The following is a 22,719-nucleotide window of genomic DNA, read 5'->3' on the forward strand; positions in this document are numbered from 1 at the left end:
TTTTTGTCTAGAAGTGAAAGTGCTGAGGCTGATATAGCACTTTGGTTACTGTCTCAAGCAGCAAGACAGCTGGGCCAAACCTGCTTGACTATGCCTAGTACCCTGGATAATATGGGTCTAGCACAATCCTCCTCAGGCTATCTGATGGGGGTTGACATTTTTCAAGGTGTGAGGGACCAGTCACATACTGGTGCCCAGTAGTGACAACTATTTCTTTCCTTGTTTTCTGGAAACTCTCAGGAAATCTGCAAAAGGCTGGGGAACAACACATATTGAGGAACACTGCTCTAGCAAATGCTTCCTAGGACCACAATAATGCAATCCGATTAATATTACATGTTCTCAGAAGTCATCCATAATGTTTAATAAGGTTTTGCTCATGACCACAACTTATAATTAAGAACAATCAAAACAGACTTCCTTAAAGTAGAAACTTGAAAGGGCTGCCACATCTATAAAGTGTTGATACAGGAGCAACAATAGCATAACACTCTATCAGTAATTGTTTGCCACATGCTCATCATATTCGATCCCACTCTGAGATACCTGCATGCGATTCTGCATATGATCTAGCTACATAGAGGGGAGATCTATGGGGAGGGAAGGTTTCTTCTTTCCTAGAAAGCTGATTCATTTTGGATACTTTGCAAAGCTGCCGTGCTCTGTGAAAGTCTGATCTGTCACCCAATGTCACTGAAATGACAGTCAGGAAGGTTTTAAAGTCTAAAATTGGTGTGTAGATATATGCAGTAAGAGATGAAATCATGAATGAGCTTGGGTAATATTTGGGCTTTTACATCCCTCCTTGTCTCTAGTCACACAATATTTCTCCTATCATATTTTAACATTCTCACCCACTTCACTTTTTTCTTGATATCTAAAAAGAATAGGCCACATGTAAGTGCATTTGGAGCCATTTTCCCCCAAGGATCCTATTAAAGACTGGAAGATATGAAATAGACATATGAAATATGAAACATAATTTTATTTGAGGTGAACAGCCTTCAACAATCCTTTTCTTGTAATACTTATGGTACGTTTTTGTCTGGCAATCCATTTCATGACAAATTATCCTTGATGCACTACCAGAACTCATTTTCTAAGGAATTAGAAAGTTGCCTAATCTTTAAAATATTAAAACACACTTCCTAAACTTACTAGCAATTTTCTTGCTCTTATCTTCATTTCCAGCAAATTACGGCCAGACAGGAAACCTCAGAGAGAGATGGTTACTAATATATCTGAAACTGCTAAAAACTCTTCCTTGGGGTAATTTTGCTATAAGATTATGCTTGATCTTTCCCCTCTTTTTTTTTCAAGGAAAAATATTCAATGGATGTTTTTTTATTAAAACTGATTAGATACTTGAGTAAGAATTCATATTATTCAAGATAAAAAGCAGCACCTACAGTCTATTTCTGGGAAGCACAAAAAGCAGAAAAACACATGTCAAAATCTTTTTTTGGGAGTGCAGGACTAGGATTACAGCCTGCTGTAGCCAGACTGATATACAAACTCAGTTAAGAAATTATCTGACAAAGAAGCTCCTTTTTACAATGTCTTTGTATGCCCACGGAGCCACTCTTTTTCTCCTCATCCTCTGTCGGAAAGGTTTTTTTAAAAAATGCGATCAACATTAGAGTAGTGGAGATAAGCCGAGACTTGGATAAGGTTGCAGATTGTCTCCAGTAAACAATGAAATAAAGTCTGAGCTAGGAAACAACAGGCTTCTATCCTAGCTGATCCTACTGTAGCTATGCAGACTATCTGCAATGGGCAAAGTAAACAGCACCTATCTCCAAAATTTTTCACTAAGGATGCATGAACAGTGACACAAAGATAAAAAGTGAAATCAGTTTGGGAATCAAAATAGAAACATAAGAAAAAATGGATGTTGGTGAAGGAAAGAAAAAAAGAAAGAAATCACTCCTGGATGCATTTTGGAAGAATCCTTCAAGTGGTCTCCAGAAGGATCAAATATTTTTGTTTACTTATGTTTGGTTAACCCACCTTAGTTTGAATAAAATATTTGCTGAAATGTATGAAGCAACTTTTATTTTTTGTGGTATTTCTTTGTTCATTCCTTATTACATGTACCTCTAGTACTGAATTTTCTCTTAAAGAAGATATGCCTAGGAACATATTGCGTTGTTAATTGAGATAAGTCACATTCCAAACTGTGTTTTTATGTTATGTGTTAATAGTGGTTGCTTTTATAACTTTTATGTGACATTGTTTTTATACTTGTGTATTCTTTATGTTATATACCACACTTGTAGTGCCTTGAAAGCTGCCCCAAGTTCCTTTTGGGAGATAGTGGTAGGATATAAATAAAGATGATGATGATGATGATGATGATGATGATGAGGTATCCACTGGGATTTGGATCCAGAACCAAAAATCCCATGGATACTCAAGTCCCGTTATATACAATAATGTAGTAAAAGGGTGTCTCTTATATAAAATGGCAAATTACTACAATGAATATTGAGGAGAGTCTGGAGATCTGTGATATGGCAAGAGGCGACAACATGACATGTTTATACAATAAGGTAGTGCTTTGCATGCAGCAAAAGTATGTTTTGTTTTTGGGGAATACACACACACATGAATAAGAGGTGTGGTTGGTTGAATCCATGGATGCAACACCTGTGGATATGGAAGGCTGGCTGCAATATCTGTACCAAGATGGCAGGAAGTGATAGAAACAAATGATGGGACTTGAAACTGAATTATAACATGAATTCTACAGTGAAACTCTCTGAGGTTTGAAATACTCCACTCTTTTCCTTCATCATGTGCAGTGAAGTTAGGTAAGAGCTATTAATCTGATTTCATTAATTGTTCACAACTTGAGCATTCATCACCAGTACTTATGACATGCTGTTTTCCTCTTGTACAATTTAGGGGAAAGGGAAGAAATTACATTATTGTCACAGCTAATGGGGAACTCCATCTCCAAACAACCTTTGAGGGAACTGATCTTCCCCATGGAGAAGATTTGGTGAAATGTTGCTCCCTAGCCACAAGTACGGTTAAGAATTTCAAGAAGCTCTTTTTCTTCTACAAAATAAACTTATCAGTTGAATCAAGTACCTATTGATTGGTCTTTGTCCAATAATATTGCCATGGTTTTAATCTAAACCACAATTTCTTAATTTTTGGTCACTCCGTTCTTTTTCAGTCTCACCCCTCAGAATTCCTAACCACTGGCTATGCTAGGCAAGACTTTTTGAAAATTAACATCCATCTCGAGAACTAAAGACTAAGATCCACTGGCGAAATTAGGTCCATATTTATGCCTCATCTTCAACCTCATCATTCATATCATTTGACTCTAGTCCTCTGTAATGACATTTTCTCATCAAAACTATTTATTTATTTAAAACATTTATATTCCAACCCTCTCACCCTACAGGGGATTCAGAGCGAAGCACAATATATATACGGCAAACATTCAATGCCAGGACATAAAACCATAAATATATACAAACATTAAAATCACTTATATACACATTAAAGGTTGCTTAAAAACCACCTCGGGACACCATTTTGCCTCACTGCACTGCCCCAAAGACTTGGTCCCACAGCCAGGTCTTCACCATCTTTCTGAAGGACAAGAGGGAGGGGGCTGATCTAATATTGCCAGGAAGGGAGTTCCATAACCAGGGGGCAATGACTGAGAAGTCCCTGTATCTCGTCCCCTCCAAACATGCCTGTAACAGTGGCGGGACCAAGAGCAGGGCCTCCCCATAAGATCTTAGTTTCTGCAGTGGTTCATAAAGGGAGATGTGTTCAGACAGGTAAACTGGGCCGGGACTGTTTAGGGCTTTATAGGTCAAAGCCAGCACTTTGAATTGTGCCCGGTAGCAAACAGGCAGCCAGTGGAGTTGACGTAACACGGGAGTTGTGTGCTCCCTGTATGCCACCCCAGTTATTAACCTGGCTGCCTCTCATTGGACTATTTGAAGCTTCTGAACCATCTTCAAAGGCAACTCCACATAGAGCACATTGAAGTAGTCTATCCTGGATGTAATGAGACCGTGGACCACCATGGCCAAGTCTGACTTCCCAAGGTACAGGCACAGACTCTATATCCCTCAACAGAGTCTGAAAAGATCCATAAAAACAGATGCATGAATCATTCCATAAAAACATTTTTCTGCCTGCAATGTTCAGTTGCTGACAGCAAAAACAAGGAAGGAAAGTTGAGGCTAAAGCACAGATAATTTTTCATGGATTTGTCAATAAATTAAGATGCCTAATGAGTGCAATTAGTAAAGTGCTGATGACTGTCTGCATGGGATGCCAGACTTGAAGAACAATGCAATAATTAGTTTGTTAATTAGCTTATTCCAGGGATGAAACTAAACTACAGGAGCAAACCTTACTGACATTTAATTAGAACGTTTTAAATACTGGTTAAAAAGAGAAAGAAAAAAAACATTTGGCTAGGCATAAACACATTTTTTCACTCTTCTTACAAAGGGGAATTACAAGAGTTTTAACTTTTTGAAATTTATGGCAGTAGCACAGTATCTTCAAGCAACACCTTGAAATTGATCAAATAAAAATGTTTAGAAACATCAATTTTTCATAACTTATTAATATCATTCTATTGTGTTGTCAAGAATTTACTCCGTGTATTAATTGTGAGAAAAGGAATACACAGATCAACTTTACTTACCCTTTGAACAAGAGATATGTACTAGTTTTTATAGTAAGTTAGTAGCTCATAGTATTATTTGCCTGCCTCGGATACAGATTACAGGTTAGTATTTTACAGTAGGCTCTGGCTTTCCAGGAAACAAAACTTGATCTATGAAGATTTTTTTTAAAAAAAAATCTTTTATTTTGAGAATTTTTGTTACTATTATTAGCATAGGTAGTTCAAAGCTCAAAAATGGTCAGGTGAATGCCTGCAAACATGTACAACTTAGTTTTAGCAGTCTAATAATAATAATAACTTTAATGTGGTAAAGTCTCACTTATCCAACCTTCTCGCATCTAACGTTATGTATTATCCAACACAATCTGCCTCCCACCGGAATCCACTGCTGTTTCAATACATTGTGATATTTTGGTGCTAAATTCATAATCACAGTAATTACTACATAAAGTTAACATGTACTGAAATGCTTTTTTTGTCAATTTGTTATAAAACATGATGTTTTGGTGCTTAATTTATAAAATCATAACATAATTTGACATTTAAAGGGCTTTTCCTTAATCCCTCTTTATTATCCAACATTTTTTGCTTATCCTACGTTCTACTGGCCCATTTATGTTGGATAAGTGAGACTCTACAGTAATAATTTTGTATACCGTCCCATCTCCCCACCACAGACTCGGGACGGCTTGCAATTAAAATGGCAGCCATTCGATGCCAGACTTACATAATAAATAAACACACTGAGTAATATAACACAAGTAACTAAAACAAACAATAACAAATCAATAAAAACAATCAAATGAACTATTCATGTAAATATTAAAAACAGAGCCGATAAGTTAAAATTCATATCCATAATTAAAAAGCTGTTTCCATTAAATGTTCCTCTCTCAGGAAGCCAGGTGGTTAAACATGCTATTCCTCATGAGACTGAGCGCATAGATGGGTTTTTAATAATTTCTTGGAAGAGGGGAGTGTGGGGGCCATGCTAATCTCTTTCAGAAAAGAAGTCCAGAGGTGGGGCAGTTCCAAAAAGACCTCTCTCTCGTCCCCACCAACCAAAACGGAGGCGGGACTGCAAGGAGGGTCTTGCCAAATGCAAGTAGCGATTGGGCAGGTTTGTATAAGGAGAGGCAGGAGCTTAGATAGTCTGGACCTGTATTGTTTAGGGTTTTAAAGGTAATGACCAGAACTTTGTATTTAACCTGGAATCAGCTCGGCAGCCAGTGGAGCTGTCGCAACATGGGGGTGGTTTTCTTCCTGTGCAAAGCCACTGATCTCTGTACCAAATGAAGCTTCCAAACTATCTTCAAAGGCAGTGCTACATAGATTGTGTTCCAGTAGTCCAGTCGAGATGTAACTAGGGTATGTACTACCATGGTCAAATCTGGAATCTCAAGGTAAGCAAATGACTATGTGTTAGTTTTCAGAGAAAAACAAACTTTCTTATATCTTTACAAGACAATATCAGTCACTGGCAACCAAAATAATGTAACCACTGAAATGTTTGCTTATCTATCCAGTAGGCCAGTGGTTCTCATATAACAGGCATTTTCACCTCCAAGAAGCCAATAAAACTAGGTTTTCCCTGTTATTCTTTGAGTCAGTTCTGATGTTCGGCAACTTTAATGCAAACCTATCACAGGGCTTTCTTGGCAAGGTTTACCATTGCCTTCCTCTGAGGCCGTGAAAGTACAACTTGATCATGGTGGGTTTCAAGGCCAGGCAAGGATTCAATTCCTGATTTCTAGAGTTGTGGTCTAGCACTCAACTCACTATACCATGCAGACTCTAGGTTCACTTTAGGGTTGCCATCAGTAATGAAAGACCTGAAGGCACACCACAGCCAACAAAGAGAATTCAATCTTTTGTGTGTTTTAACTATATTCTATTTACTGTAATTATTTTAGCTGCTTTGACTCTTGGTTTGGTTTGGGGTTAAGGCAGAGTATAATTACTGTTAATAACAACAACAAAAATAATGATGATGTTGACATCATCTACCAGCTAACAGAATATAGCCAAGAGATCAACAGCTGCCCACATCACCCTTTAATGATCACTCCATAGACATGTTGATGGCATTAAAAATCAGTAAGTCTTTAAGTGAGAAAGACATTCTCACCACAGAGAGAAAATTGAAGAAATTATTATTTTCCCCCTTCAGGAATGAATGTCAAGATTAATCACATTCCAACTCAATGACATTCCTTTGAGACAAGCATTATAAGATTTCTGTGCAATGTTTCCATCAAATATTTTGCATGAGCTGCAGTTTCCAAGTCATCTCTGAAGACAGCCCCACACAGGGAGCATTGCATTAGTCCAGTATGAAAGCTATCGGCACCTGAATTACTGTGGGTAGGTTGGGTTGTTGTAGGTTTTTTCGGGCGATATGGCCATGTTCTAGAGGCATTTTCTCCTGATGTTTCGCCTGCATCTATGGCAAGCATCCTCAGAGGTAGTGAGGTCTGTTGGAACTAGGAAAAAGGGATTATATATATGTGGAATGACCAGGGTGGGACAAAGGACTCTTGTCTGTTGGAGCTAGGTGTGAATGTTTCAACTGACGACCCTGATTAGCATTTGATTGCCTGGCAGTGCCTGGAGCAATCTTTTGTTGAGAGGTGATTAGATGTCCTTGTTTGTTTCCTCTCTGTTGTTGTGCTGTTCTAATTTTAGAGTTTTTTTAATACAGGTAGCCAGATTTTGTTCATTTTCATGGTTTCCTCCTTTCTGTTGAAACTGTCCACATACTTTCAGGATTTCAATGGCTTCTCTGTGTAGTCTGACATGGTGGTGGTCCAGCATTTCTGTGTTCTCAAATAATATGCTGTGTCCAGGTTGGTTCATCAGGTGCTCAGCTATGACTGACTTCTCTGGTTGAATTAGTTTGGAGTGCCTTTCATGTTCCTTGATTCGTGTTTGGGCGCTTCGCTTGGTGGTCCCTACATAGACTTGTCCACAGCTGCATGGTATACAGTAGACTCCTGCAGAAGTGAGAGGATCCCTCTTGTCCTTTGCTGAATGTAGCATTTGTTGGATTTTTTTGGTGGGTAGGTTGTTTTTATCCAGGAATAGAATGAATGTAATGCCTAAAAAATTAATGGGAAAGAAACTACAAGGAAATTTCCAAATTGAAATGGTGGTAGATAGGTGCATATGGTGAAATTTCCTTTACAGAGATTTATCTTTCCATGGATTGCAAACAAAAAAAAATGTCCTAGAATGTCTTTTGATGTTATTTTTCAGATTTTCACTTATTCCTGCCCCATCACTCACTTGACCACTTCATCTGAAAGATAACATGGTAACTGTCTAGACCATCCAAACTATCACATTTCCTAAAGCTAGTTTTGGCATGCAAGCTTTTTTAATTCTTCCTCAAGACGACAGAGCAACTCCTATTTAAAGCACTTTGGCAGGCTCAGCTAACATTCCTGCACTTCCAAAATTACATCAGTATCCATTTCACAAAAGAAACAACTGGTCAGTCTGGACTGGAAATTGAGAAAGTAACTATTTATAGAGATTTCTGCAACAATCTTGCACACAGTTATATATGCTTTAAATGTCAGTAAAATGTCATAGCATGCGAGTCTTCATGAGTAAGTCCTTGCAGAACACAATTTAATTATTTTCTTTTATATTTCAAATTTAGTCAAGTCACCCATTAATGCTATATAAATAATATTTTGAATGTGAGAAACATACCCACTCTTTAATAAAGGCACATACAATACAATTTTTGAGCAAGGACGAAGCCATGTCATTTCTCTGCATGCAGATGGACTTTTTAAAGGGATGTACAGGTTGAGTATCCCATAGTTTGGATTTTTCAGATTTTGGAATACCTGCACATACATACTGAATTATCTTGGAGATGGGACCCAAGTCTAAACATGAAATTCATTTGTCTCATATATACATAATTACACATAGTCTAAAGAAATGGTTTCCAACCTGTGGTCCACAAAAACTAAAATATGGTCCATGACCTCACCGTTACTACATTGTGGCAACTAGAGCGACTGGTCTCGCAAAATCCTCTTATAGTGCAGAGGCTTATTAAATATGGGTAAGCAGATGGTGACTACTGGATGGCATATTTCTGTGTCAGAAACTACAGCCGATGTGGTCTATCCAATGCAATTTTCTGAATCAGCACTCCAAATAACCAAACTGAATCTAAAGCTGACTAAAATCTGATTCGTAACACTGTTGATACTAATGTTGAAGAGTGGTCCCTGGTCAAAAAAGGGTTGGGAACCACTGGTCTAAAGATTATTTTATATAGAATATTTTAAATAATGGAACAAATAATTTAAATAATAAATACTATTTAAAATAATGAAACAAAGCTTGTGTAGAATAAAACCATCAGAATGCAAAAGTCTCTCTCTCTCTCTCACACACACACACACACACACAAAAACCCACCTCCCAGCTACCCATGTGGAAAATTTTGGGGGTTTTGATTTCAGAATTCCAGATATCACTAAGAGAGGAAATTTTCTGCTTTGGGTGTGTGCAAAGAATCCCTCCAACTACAGGATGCCAAACACATGCTATATTTGATAAACACCCTGAAAGTATATAGACTTTCTTGTAGGCTGCTACTCTTTTATTTTGAGAATATTCATTACTATTATTAGCATGGGTAGATCAAAGCTCAAAAAAATGGTCAAGTGAATACCTGCATGTGCGTGCAAAGTCTTGCAGACTCTTGAAATTATTGCTAGAAAAGGTCAACTTTACAAGAATAGAATCTTTTTATTAGTAGATATCTCCCTTCCATTGAATATTTGCACAGGTAGGACATAAGAATAACCCCATGGTATTTGTTCAGTCAACCAGGACAAATGGGTTATTTAAGTTTAGAAAGTTCCTCTTAGCTTTCCTCTCCAGAGTCTTCATTATCCTCTCCTACCTGAGGTGACCTTCAGGGTGAAAAAGTAATGATCATGTGTAGGAGGCAGGGAGACAAGGCAAAGGACTAGCCATGCCTTCATAAATTGCAAGGAAGTGAAGGAGATAATGAAAACTGCCTAGTAGAGAAGGGAGACTGAAGACTCATCCACACATGCCAAATGAAGTTTGAGCAGGGGGGTGAATAGACTCTGTGGTGTCCACATGACATATAGGGCCCATCTGTAATATATTCATCAAGGCTGCTTAATGTGACCTTGTCCCACATTAAAGAAAGTTTTGAGATACCACTTTGTGACAGTGTGAATAGGTTCATATGGTTCATATCTGGAAATGGCCGTGGTTATTCATACAGCCATCCAACTTTCCATAGACTCTGCAAACCTGGGGCCAGGGGACAGCATTTATCTTCCCCTATGGTGCACAGCTTAGTGTCTATCTTTGGGTGCAAAATCATCAGTGCTTGTCACTCTTATCTTCTACTGATGCTGAATGCAGAAACTTGACAATCAGGGACAGGAAGGGAAAGGATGAAGTGATTCCTGCTCTGCCCCCTCCCCTCACCTGCACAGCTCTGGCACTCCAGCCTGCATCAGCGGATGTGGCAAGTGATATCCACTGGCAATTTAATGCTCAGTGATTGCTGCAAAGCCAACTGAAGGAGGGAGAAGGTAAAAGTGGCCATGGAGATTTCATCCAGCCACCAGACTACTCAGTGCCACACAATATGGACCAAACTGGCTTAGTAGCTGTTCATCCAGACACACATGGTGCTGAACCATAGTACCCACCATATGTGGTCCATGCATATGGACTACATATGCAAACTGATAATCATTTGACCAAGCAACAACCTGCATATTAATGCCAAAGACCAAACATTTTCATAATCTGTCCCCACAAACTATCTGCTGATGAAGAATCACCCTTTAGTGTACTCCAGCCAAATTCTCAGTCTGAACAAAAGGCTTGGCAGGGCACAATGGGAGTTTAATTAATCTGTATTAAAAAAAATGGGAATACTTTCTTGGATACACTGCTCTGTGATCCATGATCTGTTGCTCTTCTGGCTGACTGCTTCTGTATGGCGGCCTTTTGTATATTTGCTTATTTTGATAAGGAAAAAAAACCTTTGCTTGAGAGAAAAATAGCAAGGGGCCAAAGTTTCCCATACCTGAAAATTTCAGAAGCATGGTATTTTCCAATTTGGCACAAGCAGCTGGTGGCCGAGGAATTTTAACTTCACAAAGGAACAGGATGTTCATTTCCAGAAAATGCTCTTCAAATAGATTTGGACAAACATGCCATGCTGCCAGAGTGGCCCATCTGCCACACTCTCAAACCTGAGCTAAAATATTTCTTTTATATTTTCGTACATAGGAGTTTGGTAGACACAGATTTTTTCATTGTAAATTGTACCAGGACGTTTCAACTTGGGAAACATTTTGGACAATGTACTTTCACCTTGTTAATTATTAACAAGTTCAAATGCAACCTTAACACCAGAAATTACAAAATTTAGTTTAATGAACCCTGGCTACCAGAACTGCATGAATTTTTTTTTAGAAAAATTGGAAACTCAAATGAGATATATATATGGTTTACAAATTAGATCAAGAGATACTGACCACTTCATTTTACAGAAGAATTTGCAAAAAACGAATTCCTCAGACATTTCTGATTCTAAGATACCAATGTGTGTGAGAATGGTGGACTGGGATTTCAGAGATTCAAGATCACATTCACAATCTGCCATAAACGTTAATGTATAACTTTGGGCACATCAATCTAACTCAGCCTCACCTACCTCACTAGGGTGTCATGACCATAAAGTGGGCAACAAGAGAGCAATTCTGCCTTTAGCTTATTAGATGAAAGATAGGATGCAAATGAAATTTCACTGATTTGAGTTGTCCGAAAGGCTGAGAAGGGCGATATATAAATATAGAAAATAAATAATAAATAAAAGGTGATGAGACTTCATTTCACCAATGATCCCATCAAATGTGGTTGGGCTCTACAATATAACAGTCAACACGAACTAAGAAGGCATCACAGTAATCTAGTATGTATACTTTTTCAACATTATCCTATATGCGCATGACTGTCCATCATTTTGAATCAAAACTGGGTTAGCTTACACACAGGCCAATGTACCGAAAATCTTATCCAAAAAGGAGCCATCCCCTTCTCTGACTACAGTGTCAAAAGTCAAGAGCTTAATCCATTCTAGGAGAACCTAAAAGGAGCACTGACACCATTTACTATCTCTCTCTCTCTCTGGTGTGGCATCACTAGTGGCAGCAGTGGTCAGGGGCAATGAGCTTTCTCAGTTTTCTTGAGATCACACAAAGTGGCAGAACACTGTTCACACTCCATAAAAATGCTACGGATTCCAATTATTATTTTTACAATTTATCACTTAACTCTGCATTTATTACTCTCACTACCATTACTGTTTCCAATATTCATCTACATATAATACAATCACCTACAGAAAATGAGAAGTCAATATTTACATGTATTATGTTATTACAAAATGAAGATCTAATCTTATTTATTTTATTACATTCCACATTCCTCTCCCTGTAATTACTTCGTGGAACATTAATTTTCACAAAAACAACGCATGGAAGTACATTCTACTCTCACATCAGCAGTAAACAAAAGACATTAGTCAATTGTTTGGGGGCCTGGAACTACCTTTTCCAATTAGCATGCTTCAGCTACTATGGTCTCAAAATCTAGGATCAAATTCTAGTTCAAATGTTACTTTATATGCCTTGAAGGTTAGAACACATTGATGTTTTGGTAAATTAAATTTATATCTCTATGGACTACAAGAGAGACACATGCTGTAGTGATTTCAGTGCTGGACTAGGATTCCAGAAAACAGGATTCAACTCCTTGCTTAGTGATTTGCAGTTTCTCCTGACATTAAAAAAGCCATAAAACCAAGTAAATAACCTTGGCCAAATCACTCTTTCTCAACCTCACCAGAGCCCCCAGTGGTGCAATGGATTAAACCCTTGTGCCAGTAGGACTGCTGACTGACAGGTCACTGGTGCGAATCCAGGTAGAGAGCAGGCTGAGCTCCCTCTGTCAGCTCCAACTCCCCATGTAGGGTCATCCTTTTGGGAGAGAAGCCTCCCACAAAGATGGTAAAACATCAAAAACATCTAAGCATCCCCTGCACACAGCCAATTCTCTCACACCAGAAGTGACTTGCAGTTTCTCAAGTCACTCCTGACACAAATGCAAGCTTACTCTGAACAATTTTTTTTCAGGAAAAAAAAACTGTGATTGGAAACAAACTGAAGGTAAGGAATTGCAAGCCTGCAATGTCTAATCTGCCAAATACAACAAAGTATGCCAGTCACATATGATAGTGCACCGGGTGCTTCATCAATTCTCATTTCATTCTGCCCAAGATTGCAGGAATAGTAAAGTGCGAGACAAAAGGGCTGCCACCAAAGGACCTAAAGTAATTTGATGTCAAGTTTGTCACAAAAAAGGAACTTTTCCAAGGAATTGGGTTCTACAACATTTGGGTTAATTTATAAGTATCAATAGATTTACAGTTATATAACAGACACAAGTTGAAGTACTTTGGCCACATCATGAGGAGACAGCAAAGCCTAGAGAAGACAATTATGCTGGGGAAAGTGGAAGGCAAAAGGAAGAGGGGCCGACCAAGGGCAAGATGGATGGATGGCATCCTTGAAGTGACTGGACTGACCTTGAAGGAGCTGGGGGTGGTGACGGCCGACAGGGAGCTCTGGCGTGGACTGGTCCATGAGGTCACGAAGAGACGGAGACGACTGAACGAATGAACAACAACAGACAGACACAAGATATTGCATAGCACATATGTGTGACATATATATGGTATGACACAATTATCACAGTATATAATTATGTTGGGAACAACACTGTATAATAATATAGTAACCATTTTATATTTATGGGTTTAACTTCCACAAATGTAGTTATTCACAGATGATTTGCTGCCACACATTATTTTTAACAGACACTATAAGAGGGGTGAGAGGGAGGAGGGTTCATGCAAGAGTTGGCCAAGCCATCAAGGCAGTGGAGAGAGTGGCACTCGGAGTCTGCTCTTCCTCCTGCTACTGTTGCATGCCACATGTGTCTGTTCCCCCAGACCATGTCAATTATGCCACCAGTTGTGCCACACAAATTAGTAGCAGTGACTCCAGGAAACATGCCCAGCTCTTTCTGCAAAAACATCAAGATAAGGTAGAGTTGATGCCAGCGCTCCCTTTACAAAGACACCTCCACCTGGAGCTACTGCTTGCATGCAGGATGTACGAGATAAGCAAAGAGGCATTTTTGCTGTGGCATCCCAACTATGAAATACCCTTCCTACAAAAGGTGTGACTAGTCCTTTACGGGGTTGAGAAAGGCAATATATAAATAGGGTAAATAAATAAATATTTTAAAAATGTATCTCTGCTGCTTTTGTTTTTGAATTTTGTCTTATGGTTTATATTCTTGGTTTGTCTATTTGTGGATTTGCTGTTATTTTTAGAGATTAAAAATTATTAATAAAAAATAAATTTCTGATTGCCAAGTCATTTTAGTTAGTTGATTCTGTCTTATTGTGTCTGTTGCCATTTTTGTTTGTTTAAGCTTTTTAAAATATATTAGATCATTTTAAATTTCTTTCTACATCACCCTGGAATCCAGCAGGATGAAGAGTGGCTTAAATATGTTTCAATAAATGTAATAAAAGTGGACTTTACAAATCAAAATAATAGAAGTATGGTACAAAATATATTAATTAAATTATGAATAGCATTAAATGAATCAAAAATCCCCTCTTGAATATTATCAGATATCAGCATTATTCAACTACTAGAGCTGATTGAAATGAAATTCTTTGCAGAGTGCAACATTAAATATTCGAATCCTTCACTACAGGATGTGGCGATGGCTGGGATGACTTTAGTGCATTAAAGAAGTTGTTTAGTTCTGTAGAAGTTGTTAGGAATACAGTTTTCATCTTTATCAATCACTGGACACACTCACTGGTGCTAAAGAAAGTTGGACTCCAAAAGCACATGAAGGGCCAAAAAAGTTAGAGTGAGACTCTAGAACAGTGGTTCTCAACCTGTGGGTCCCCAGATGTTTTGGCCTTCAACTCCCAGAAATCCTAACAGCTGGTAAACTGGCTGGGATTTCTGGGAGTTGTAGGCCAAACACCTGGGGACCCAAAGGTTGAGAACCACTGCTCTAGAAAAGTTCCAAAAAGTAAAACCCTCCAGAAGGAGGCATACCTGCATTGGATGCCTGGCTTTGGGCTTTGAGTGAGTTAGGCATAATGCCACTGCTGGGCAAAGAACAACAATCCCTGTGACCTGTTCAGGCCTGAAAAGGGGCAAAGTCTGGGCATTTCCCCCTTGAACCAGTCAGCATGACTAAACCAATAACTCAGAAGCAGTGGTCTCAGGCTCTTTACTCACTTCTACAGCTACAAAATGGAAATGAAGTGGGTACTAACTGCTGCCAAACCCTGTAAAGGGGCAGAGAAAGACTTCCCTCTCCCAATTCCCCTAGACTTTATGACAACTCAGCACAAGAGTATGTACATGAGTCGAGCAACAGCAATCATGAAGTGCTATGGTGCACTTGCTCCAAATGCCCCTTTGATAAATCTGTCTTGGCCACTCATTCCACACCCGCTGCTTTACAGGAAACAAATTGAATTTTCAAAGATGCCTATCAAGCAGCGCAGAGCTCGTGGGAATGTGAAGAATGTTATGGGAAAAAATGCTGAATCTAGACAGACCCTGATTTAACAGCTCTCAACCATGTTCAGCACATCTAGGCCCCATCTACACTGTCCTATACTGCAGTCTCAGGATGCAGTTGAGCTGCATTATTTGGCAGTGTAGACTCATATAATCCAGCTCACTGCAGTTAAACTTAATTCTAAAACTGCATGATAGGGCAGTGTAGATGGGGCCCTCGTTCTCAACCATCTCTCAATGGTTTGGCAAGACCATTCTAAATTAAGGGTACAGTTACACTGACCACTTAGGTTGTTACCACTGAGGAGGTAACAATTTCACTGCACAGATGATTATAAATTCTGGAACCAGTTCAAGGCCTGGATTGTGTTTATATGCACCACCAAAGTTGGTCTCAAACTGGCTCCAGGATCTGCAGTATCTGTGACTTCACTGCCATGTTGGAACCCACAAAGCAATGGATTCAAACTGGAAGAAAAGAAATTCTGTTTAAACATTAAGAACTTCCTCATGGTAAGAGCCTGGGAGTGTGGTGGAGTTTCCTTCTCTGGAGGCTTTTGAGCAGAAGCTAGTTGCTCATCTTTTGAGGTGTTTTGTTTGTATGTTCTTGCATGGCAGGGGATTAGACTGGATGGCTCTTGGGATCTCTTCCAACTCTATGATCTAACATCACAATTCACATGTGTGGAACAACACACAGTTTCGCCATGCAATGTGGTTTACACTTAGGCATACTGATTCACATTATGGGCCCAATTTAAGAATATCACTGGACTTCGCTAATTTCTGTTTAAAGCCCTTATGCTGCATTCCTTCACACATTTCTCACATGCATCATCTAAACATTGTCAAGCTGTCTTCTAACTGCATTAAGTGATCAGTATAAATGTGGTCAGTTCTATCACCAATTGACTCATTTAGTCACAAACACAAATTCAGACCGGAAGTTATGGTAAATAGAAACAATGATGTGTGATAATGTATTTGCAACTCTACTTTTACTCCCCGAGTTGTTTAACTTTTTTCAAAGAGTGTGTAATTGTACATACATAAGCAGAGGTTGGAGCAACAGGTGTTGACACATGGGCTATAAAGGTGTTGACACATGGGCTATATAACAAGTGTTGACACATGGGCTATAAAAGTTGGATGAGGGTGTTAAGGTTGCATCTACACTGTGGAAATAATGTGTTTCAACACCACTTTAACTGTCATGGTTTAATGCTGTGGAATCATGTGAGTCATAGCTCTTTGGCAGAGTTGGCTAAACATCTTGGAAAACTGCAACTCGCATGATTCCACAGCACTGAGGCATGGCAGTTAAAGTGATGCCAAACTGTACCAGGCATGGGCAAACTTGGGCCCTCCAGGTATTTTGGACTTCAACTCTCACGAATTGTGGGAGTTGAAGTCCAAAACACCTGGAGGGCCCAAGTTTGCCCATGCCTGGTGTGGATGCACCCTCAAGATGAAAAGAACTTTGTAGACCAGTGGTTCCCAACTTTTGGACCTCCAGGTGTTTTGGACTTCAACTCCCAGAAATCCTAACCAGCTTACCAGCTGTCAGGAACTATGGGAGCTTAAGTCTGAAACACCCGGAGGCCCAAAGGTTGGGAACCACTGTGGTAGACCTTCCAGATGCCAGGACCTGGGTGGAGCTTTGGTCGATCAGAGAGAGGCAACTTCTTTTACCTTGGAGTTGTGCTGAAAGGGCCTCTTGGTGCTGCTGGTACTTGATGGAAACGGCCTCCGCCTTCTTGAGCTGGTTCTGCAGCTCGTAGTAGAGCATAGCCCCGTAGATGAAGCCGAAGACCACGGTGAGGAGCAAGAGGGACTGCAGGATGCGCTTCTGCTTTCGGGAACACATCCCGTTGCCCATAGTCCTTCCCTTGGGGGAATCCAGGAGCTTGTCCGCCTCTAGACTTCAGTGTTTAGGCAACCCTCCGCATGGGGCAAGGGCACCAGGAGTGAGGCCACCAGAAGAAACAAGCTTGGGCCATAGACCCTGGCCCTAACTATAACCCCTTTGGCCTCAAGCCTCGCCAGGCATCTCAGGCCATCCTGCAGACAGGGCAAAGTGGCCAGTGAAGAAGAGTCAGGCCAAAGGAGGCTGAAGCTGAGCTCTTCTCAATGCTTCTTGCCCTTTGGATGGGACTCTATCCACTTAGGATGCTTAGGAGAGAGAAGGCATCCCAGATTGGATCTCTCCTCTTTAGGAAAATACTTTTTTGTTTATGAGGAGGGGCTTCCTAAGGGCAAATCCCAAGGTTATGGCCCCCAAGGTCTCTTTTGTTCCTGGCCAGCTGGCCCACCTGACTTGCCCCCTTCTTGTCTCTCTCCTGTTGCAGGCGGGCTCCTAGCTGCCTGCCTCCCGGAGACCCCTTCTCCAACCGGGGCTTCCCCCCTCCCTCTGCCTCCCCCCTCAGGCTAAAAGTTCCTTTCTCTCTCTCTCAAGGGCAACTTTTCCCCTTGGGTGGGAGGGGGCGCCTCTTCCTCCTCCTGGGTCGCCCTGGCCGCCTTCCAGCCCCGCACTTACGTGTCACCTCCGCGGCTCAACTGCGGGATTCCCGCCTCCTCCCCCCTCCCTCCCCAAAGGAAGTCCCGCTCTGGACGCGGCCTCATTGGGCGAAGCCCCTCCTGGCTCCCCTCCTCCCCGAGGGGCAGCCACGGCGCCCATTGGATGCTGCCCTTGTCCGTCTCGGACGCTCCAGCCCCGCTCCCCCTCCCCTCCCATTCCAGTCTGGAACTCATAGGAAGGGGGCGGCGCGTGGGATTTCCACGAGGGGCGGGCAGACGCGCCTCCCCTCTCTCTCTCTCTGTCTATTGCTTCTTTGGTCTTTCCTCTGTAGGCTTGAACGCATGGGGAGTGCACGCGTCTGGCTGCAATACCCTCCCTGCCCTACCGAGAAGAGATCTTTGTTTATATATTATAAATATCTACTGTTGCAAGCTCCCCAAAGATTGCAACAGTAATATTAGAAATACATATATATATACTAGCTGTATCCACCACGCGTTTCTGTGGCCAGCATTCTCTCCCTCTTTCTCTCCTTCCTTTCTTACTCTCCTTCCTTTCCTTCTCTCTTTCCTTCTCTTCCCTTCCCCCCAGTTTTCTTTCTCTTCCTCTTTCTCCCAGTTCTCTACCCAATCTTGGACTGCAACTCCCAGCAGTCCTCCTGATCAATCTACCTACCTACCTATCTCTATTTGATCTATTCTGGAGGATTGGTGGGAGCTGCAGTCCAGGAATAGGGAATTGGAAATATGCAGGGATTGCAATGCTCTCAAATCCAAGGAGAAGATAGCTTGCAGCTTCGAAGAAGTGCATTGGATCACCCTCTAGAACATCAAGCAAAAAGTGGGTGCTAGAAACAATATCTTACAAAAGCTGACTGGCACAACCTGGGGATCACAACCAGATACAGTGAAGACATCTGCCCTTGCGCTGTGCTACTCCGCTGCTGAGTACGCATGCCCAGTGTGGAACACATCTCACCACACTAAAACAGTGGATGTGGCTCTGAATGAGACATGACGCATTATCACGGGGTGTCTGCGCCCTACACCACTGGAGAAATTACACTGTCTAGCCGGTATCGCACCACCTGACATCTGCCGGGAAGTGGCAGCCAATAGTGAAAGGACCAAGGCAGAGACATCTCCAGCTCATCCCCTGTTTGGGTATCAGCCAGCACGTCAATGACTTAAATCCAGACATAGTTTTCTAAGATCTACAGAGACACTCGCTGGAACACCTCAGCAAGCGAGAGTCCAAAAGTGGCAGGCTCAAACCCAGAACCTCAACTAATGGCTGATACCAAATGAGAGACTCCCTCCCACACAGAAGACTGGGCAACTTGGAAGGCGCTGAACAGACTGCGCTCTGGCACCAGAAGATGCAGAGCCAACCTTCAGAAACGGGGCTACAAAGTGGAATCCTCGACATGCGAGTGTGGAGAGGAGCAAACCACTGGCCACCTGCTGCAATGCAACCTGAGCCCAGCCACATGCACAATGGAGGACCTTCTTGCAGCAATACCAGAGACACTCCAAGTGGCCAGATACTGGTCAAAGGACATTTAATCAACTACCAAACTCACAAGTTTTGTATTTGTCTGTTTGTTTGCTTTGTTCTGTTAGAAATGTAATATAATTGACTGGCTGCCCTGACATGAGAAATAAATAAATAAACCCTCTAGATCACCCTCCTCTCCTATGGAGCCCCCAGTGGCACAGTGGGTTAAACCCCTGTGCCGGTAGGACTGCAGACCGACAGTTCGCAGGTTTGAATGTGGGGAGAGGTGGATGAGCTCCCTCTATCAGCTCCAGCTCCTTATCTGGGAACACGAGAGAAGCTTCCCATAAAAATGATGAAAACATCAAGTCATCCGGGCGTCCCCTGGGCAACGTCCTTGCAGACGGTCAATTCTCTCACACCAGAAGTGACTTGCAGTTTCTCACGTCGCTCCTGACACAACAAAAAGAAAACAAAAACCAAAAACCCTCCTCTCCTAAATGACCTGGTCTAGGGGATGCTGGGAACTGTAGTCTGGAAGAGAGTGTGGATATGCTACTGTGTGTTTCGTTTGCCGGGGGAGGTTTTTTTTTTTTTTTTGCACATGCGCTGTAGCGTCTTTTTGCTCTCTTTTTTTTTTTTGGCTTCTTAAGTCCCTTCTGTTGTGTTTTTCAGTGTTTCATTGGCCTGATAGGTGTCGTGAGTCCAAATTTAGTGTCAATTCGCCCAGTGGTTTTTAAGTTATGTTAATCCCACAAACAAACATTACATTTTTATTTATATAGGTAATAACTAGCCATCCCCTGCCATGCATTGCTGTGGCCGAGTCTGTGTATATGTGTTTTGTGTGTATATATATTTGTCTATATGTGTATATATATGTGTGTGTGTTTGTGTTTATATGTGTGGTTTTGCACATGCGTTGTAATGAGTTTTTTATTTTTTTTGGCTTTTAAAGTCTCTTCTGTGTTTTTCAGTGTTTTTATGAGTGGTGGTCACTCGTAGGCCTGATAGATGTATTGTGCTCAAATTTGATGTCATTTTATCCAGTGGTTTTTGAGTTATGTTAATCCCACAAACAAACATTACATTTTTAATTTTATAGAAGAGAAAGAGAGAGAGAGAAATTGGCTTCCCAAAGTACACAGAGGCCCCTTCCACACAGCTGAATGGAATCCCACATTTTCTGCAGTGTTTCTGGCAGTGTTTACTCGTAGAATAGAATCATAGAGTTGGATGAGACCTCGTGGGCCATCCAGTCCAACCCCCTTGCCAAGAAGCAAGAAAATTGCATTCAAAGTACCCCCCGACAGATGGCCATCCAGCCTCTGTTTAAAAGCCTGCAAAGAAGGAGCCTTCACCACACTCCGGAGCAGAGAGTTCCACTGCTAAACAGCTCTTACAGTCAGGAAGTTCTTTCTAATGTTCAGATGGAATCTCCTTTCTCGTAGTTTGAAGCCATTGTTCCGCATTCATGTTCAACTTGTTGTCCACAAGGACTCTTAAGATCTTTTTCACACGTACTGTTCTCGAGCCATGCGTCCCCCATTCTGTATCTTTGCATTGCATTTTTTTCTGCCTAAGTGGAGTATTTATTTTATTTATTTATCGTGTCAGGAGCAAGCCAAACAGTTGTATTGCATTTTAACAAACAAAACAAAACAAAGTTTGCAAGCTTGGTAGTTGATTAAATGTCCTTTAACCAGTAGCTGGGCACTTAGAGTGCCTCTGGTGTTACTATAAGAAGGTCCTCCAGTGTGCATGTAGCAGGGCTCAAGTTGCATCGCAGCAGGTGGTCTGTAGTTTGCTCTTCTCCACACTCATATGTCGTGGATTCCATTTTGTAGCTCCATTTCTTAAGGTTGACTCTGCATCTCGTGGTGCCAGAGCGCAGTCTGTTCAGCACTTTCCAAGTTGCCCAGTTTTCTGTGTGCCCAGGGGGGAGTCTCTCATTTGGTACCAGCCACTGGTTGAGGTTCTGGGTTTGAGCCTGCCACTTTTGGACTCTCGCTTTCTGAGGTGTTCCAGCGAGTGTCTCTGTAGATCTTAGAAAACTATTTCTTGATTTAAGTCATTGACGTGCTGGCTGGAATATTGCATTTGTCAGATAACCCAAGGCCCTTCCACACAGCCCTGTATCCCAGGGTATCAAGGCAGAAAATCCCACAATATCTGCTTTGAGCTGGGTTATCTGGGATTTTATTCAGCTGTGTGGAAAGGGCCTGAGATACTCCAGTTCAAAGCAGATGTGTTGGGATTCTCTGCCTTGATATTCTGGGATATAGGGCTATATGGAAGGGCCCTGAGTCCACATTGCTATATATGCCAGTTCAAAGCAAATATTGTGGGATTTTCTGCCTTTTCTGCCACAGCTTTATTGAGCCCGCATCATGAAAGTCCTCATTATTATCTATATTCCCATTGGGTTGTTGTAGGTTTTTTGGGTTGAATGGCTATATTCTAAAAGCATTCTCTCCTGCATCTGTGGCAAGTGTCCTTGGAGGTTTGTTGGAAACTGGAAAATTGGCTTTATATATCTGTGGAAGGTCCAGGGTGGGAGAAAAAAAACTCTTGTCTGTTGGAGCTAAGGTGTGACTGTTCCAATTGGCCACCTTGATTAGCATTTGATGGCCTGACAGTTTTGAGGTGTGGCTTGTTACTGCCAGGGAAATTTCCTTGTTGAGAGGTGACCAGGTGTTTCTGATTGTTTCCTGGCTGGAGTTTCTCTGTGTTTGAGTTTTGTTTCTTATTTACTCTTATAATTTTAGAGTTTTTTTTTGTTCTGGTAGCCAGATTTTGTTCATTTTCATGGTTTCTTCCTTTCTGTTGAAATTGTCCATATGATTGTGGATTTCAATGGCTTCTCTGTGTAGCTTGACATGGCAGTTGTCAGAGTGGTCCAGCATTTCTCTCTTCTCAAATAATATGCTGTGTCCAGGTTAGTTCATCGGATGCTCTGCTATGGCAGACTTCTCTGTTGAAGTAGTCTGCAGTGCCTTTCATGTTCCTTGATTTGTGTTTGGGCACTGTGTTTTGTGATCCCTGTGTAGACTTGTCCACAGCTGCATGGTATACAATAGACTTCTGCAGAGGAGAGAGGATCCTCTTGTCCTTTGCTAAATGTAGTATTTGTTGGATTTTCTTAGTGGGTTTGTAGATAGTTTGTATGTTGTGTTTCCTCATCAGCTTCCCTATGCAGTCAGTGGTTCCCTTGATGTATGGCAAGAACACTTTTCCTCTGGGTGGATCTTTGTCTTTACTCTTGTGGCTTGTTCTCAGTCTTGCAGCTCTTCTGATGTCTGAGGTGGAGTATCCATTGGCCTGGAGAG

General features: G+C 41.2%; 1 protein-coding gene across 2 annotated transcripts in view; it reads right to left on the reverse strand.

The window, feature by feature from the left end:
• Positions 1-17,966, reverse strand: part of GOLIM4 (golgi integral membrane protein 4) — a 63,724-nt gene extending 45,758 nt beyond the window's left edge. For both annotated transcript variants that reach the window (XM_060767569.2, XM_060767568.2), the window contains exon 1: positions 17,068-17,966. In XM_060767569.2, coding sequence (XP_060623552.2) covers positions 17,068-17,254 — 187 coding nt within the window. In that variant the 5' untranslated portion in view covers positions 17,255-17,966. The remainder of the gene's footprint in view (positions 1-17,067) is intronic.
• Positions 17,967-22,719: the final 4,753 nt, after the last annotated feature.

Source organism: Anolis sagrei, chromosome 3 (assembly GCF_037176765.1).
Source record: "Anolis sagrei isolate rAnoSag1 chromosome 3, rAnoSag1.mat, whole genome shotgun sequence".
Classification (NCBI taxonomy): Eukaryota; Metazoa; Chordata; class Lepidosauria; order Squamata; family Dactyloidae; genus Anolis; species Anolis sagrei.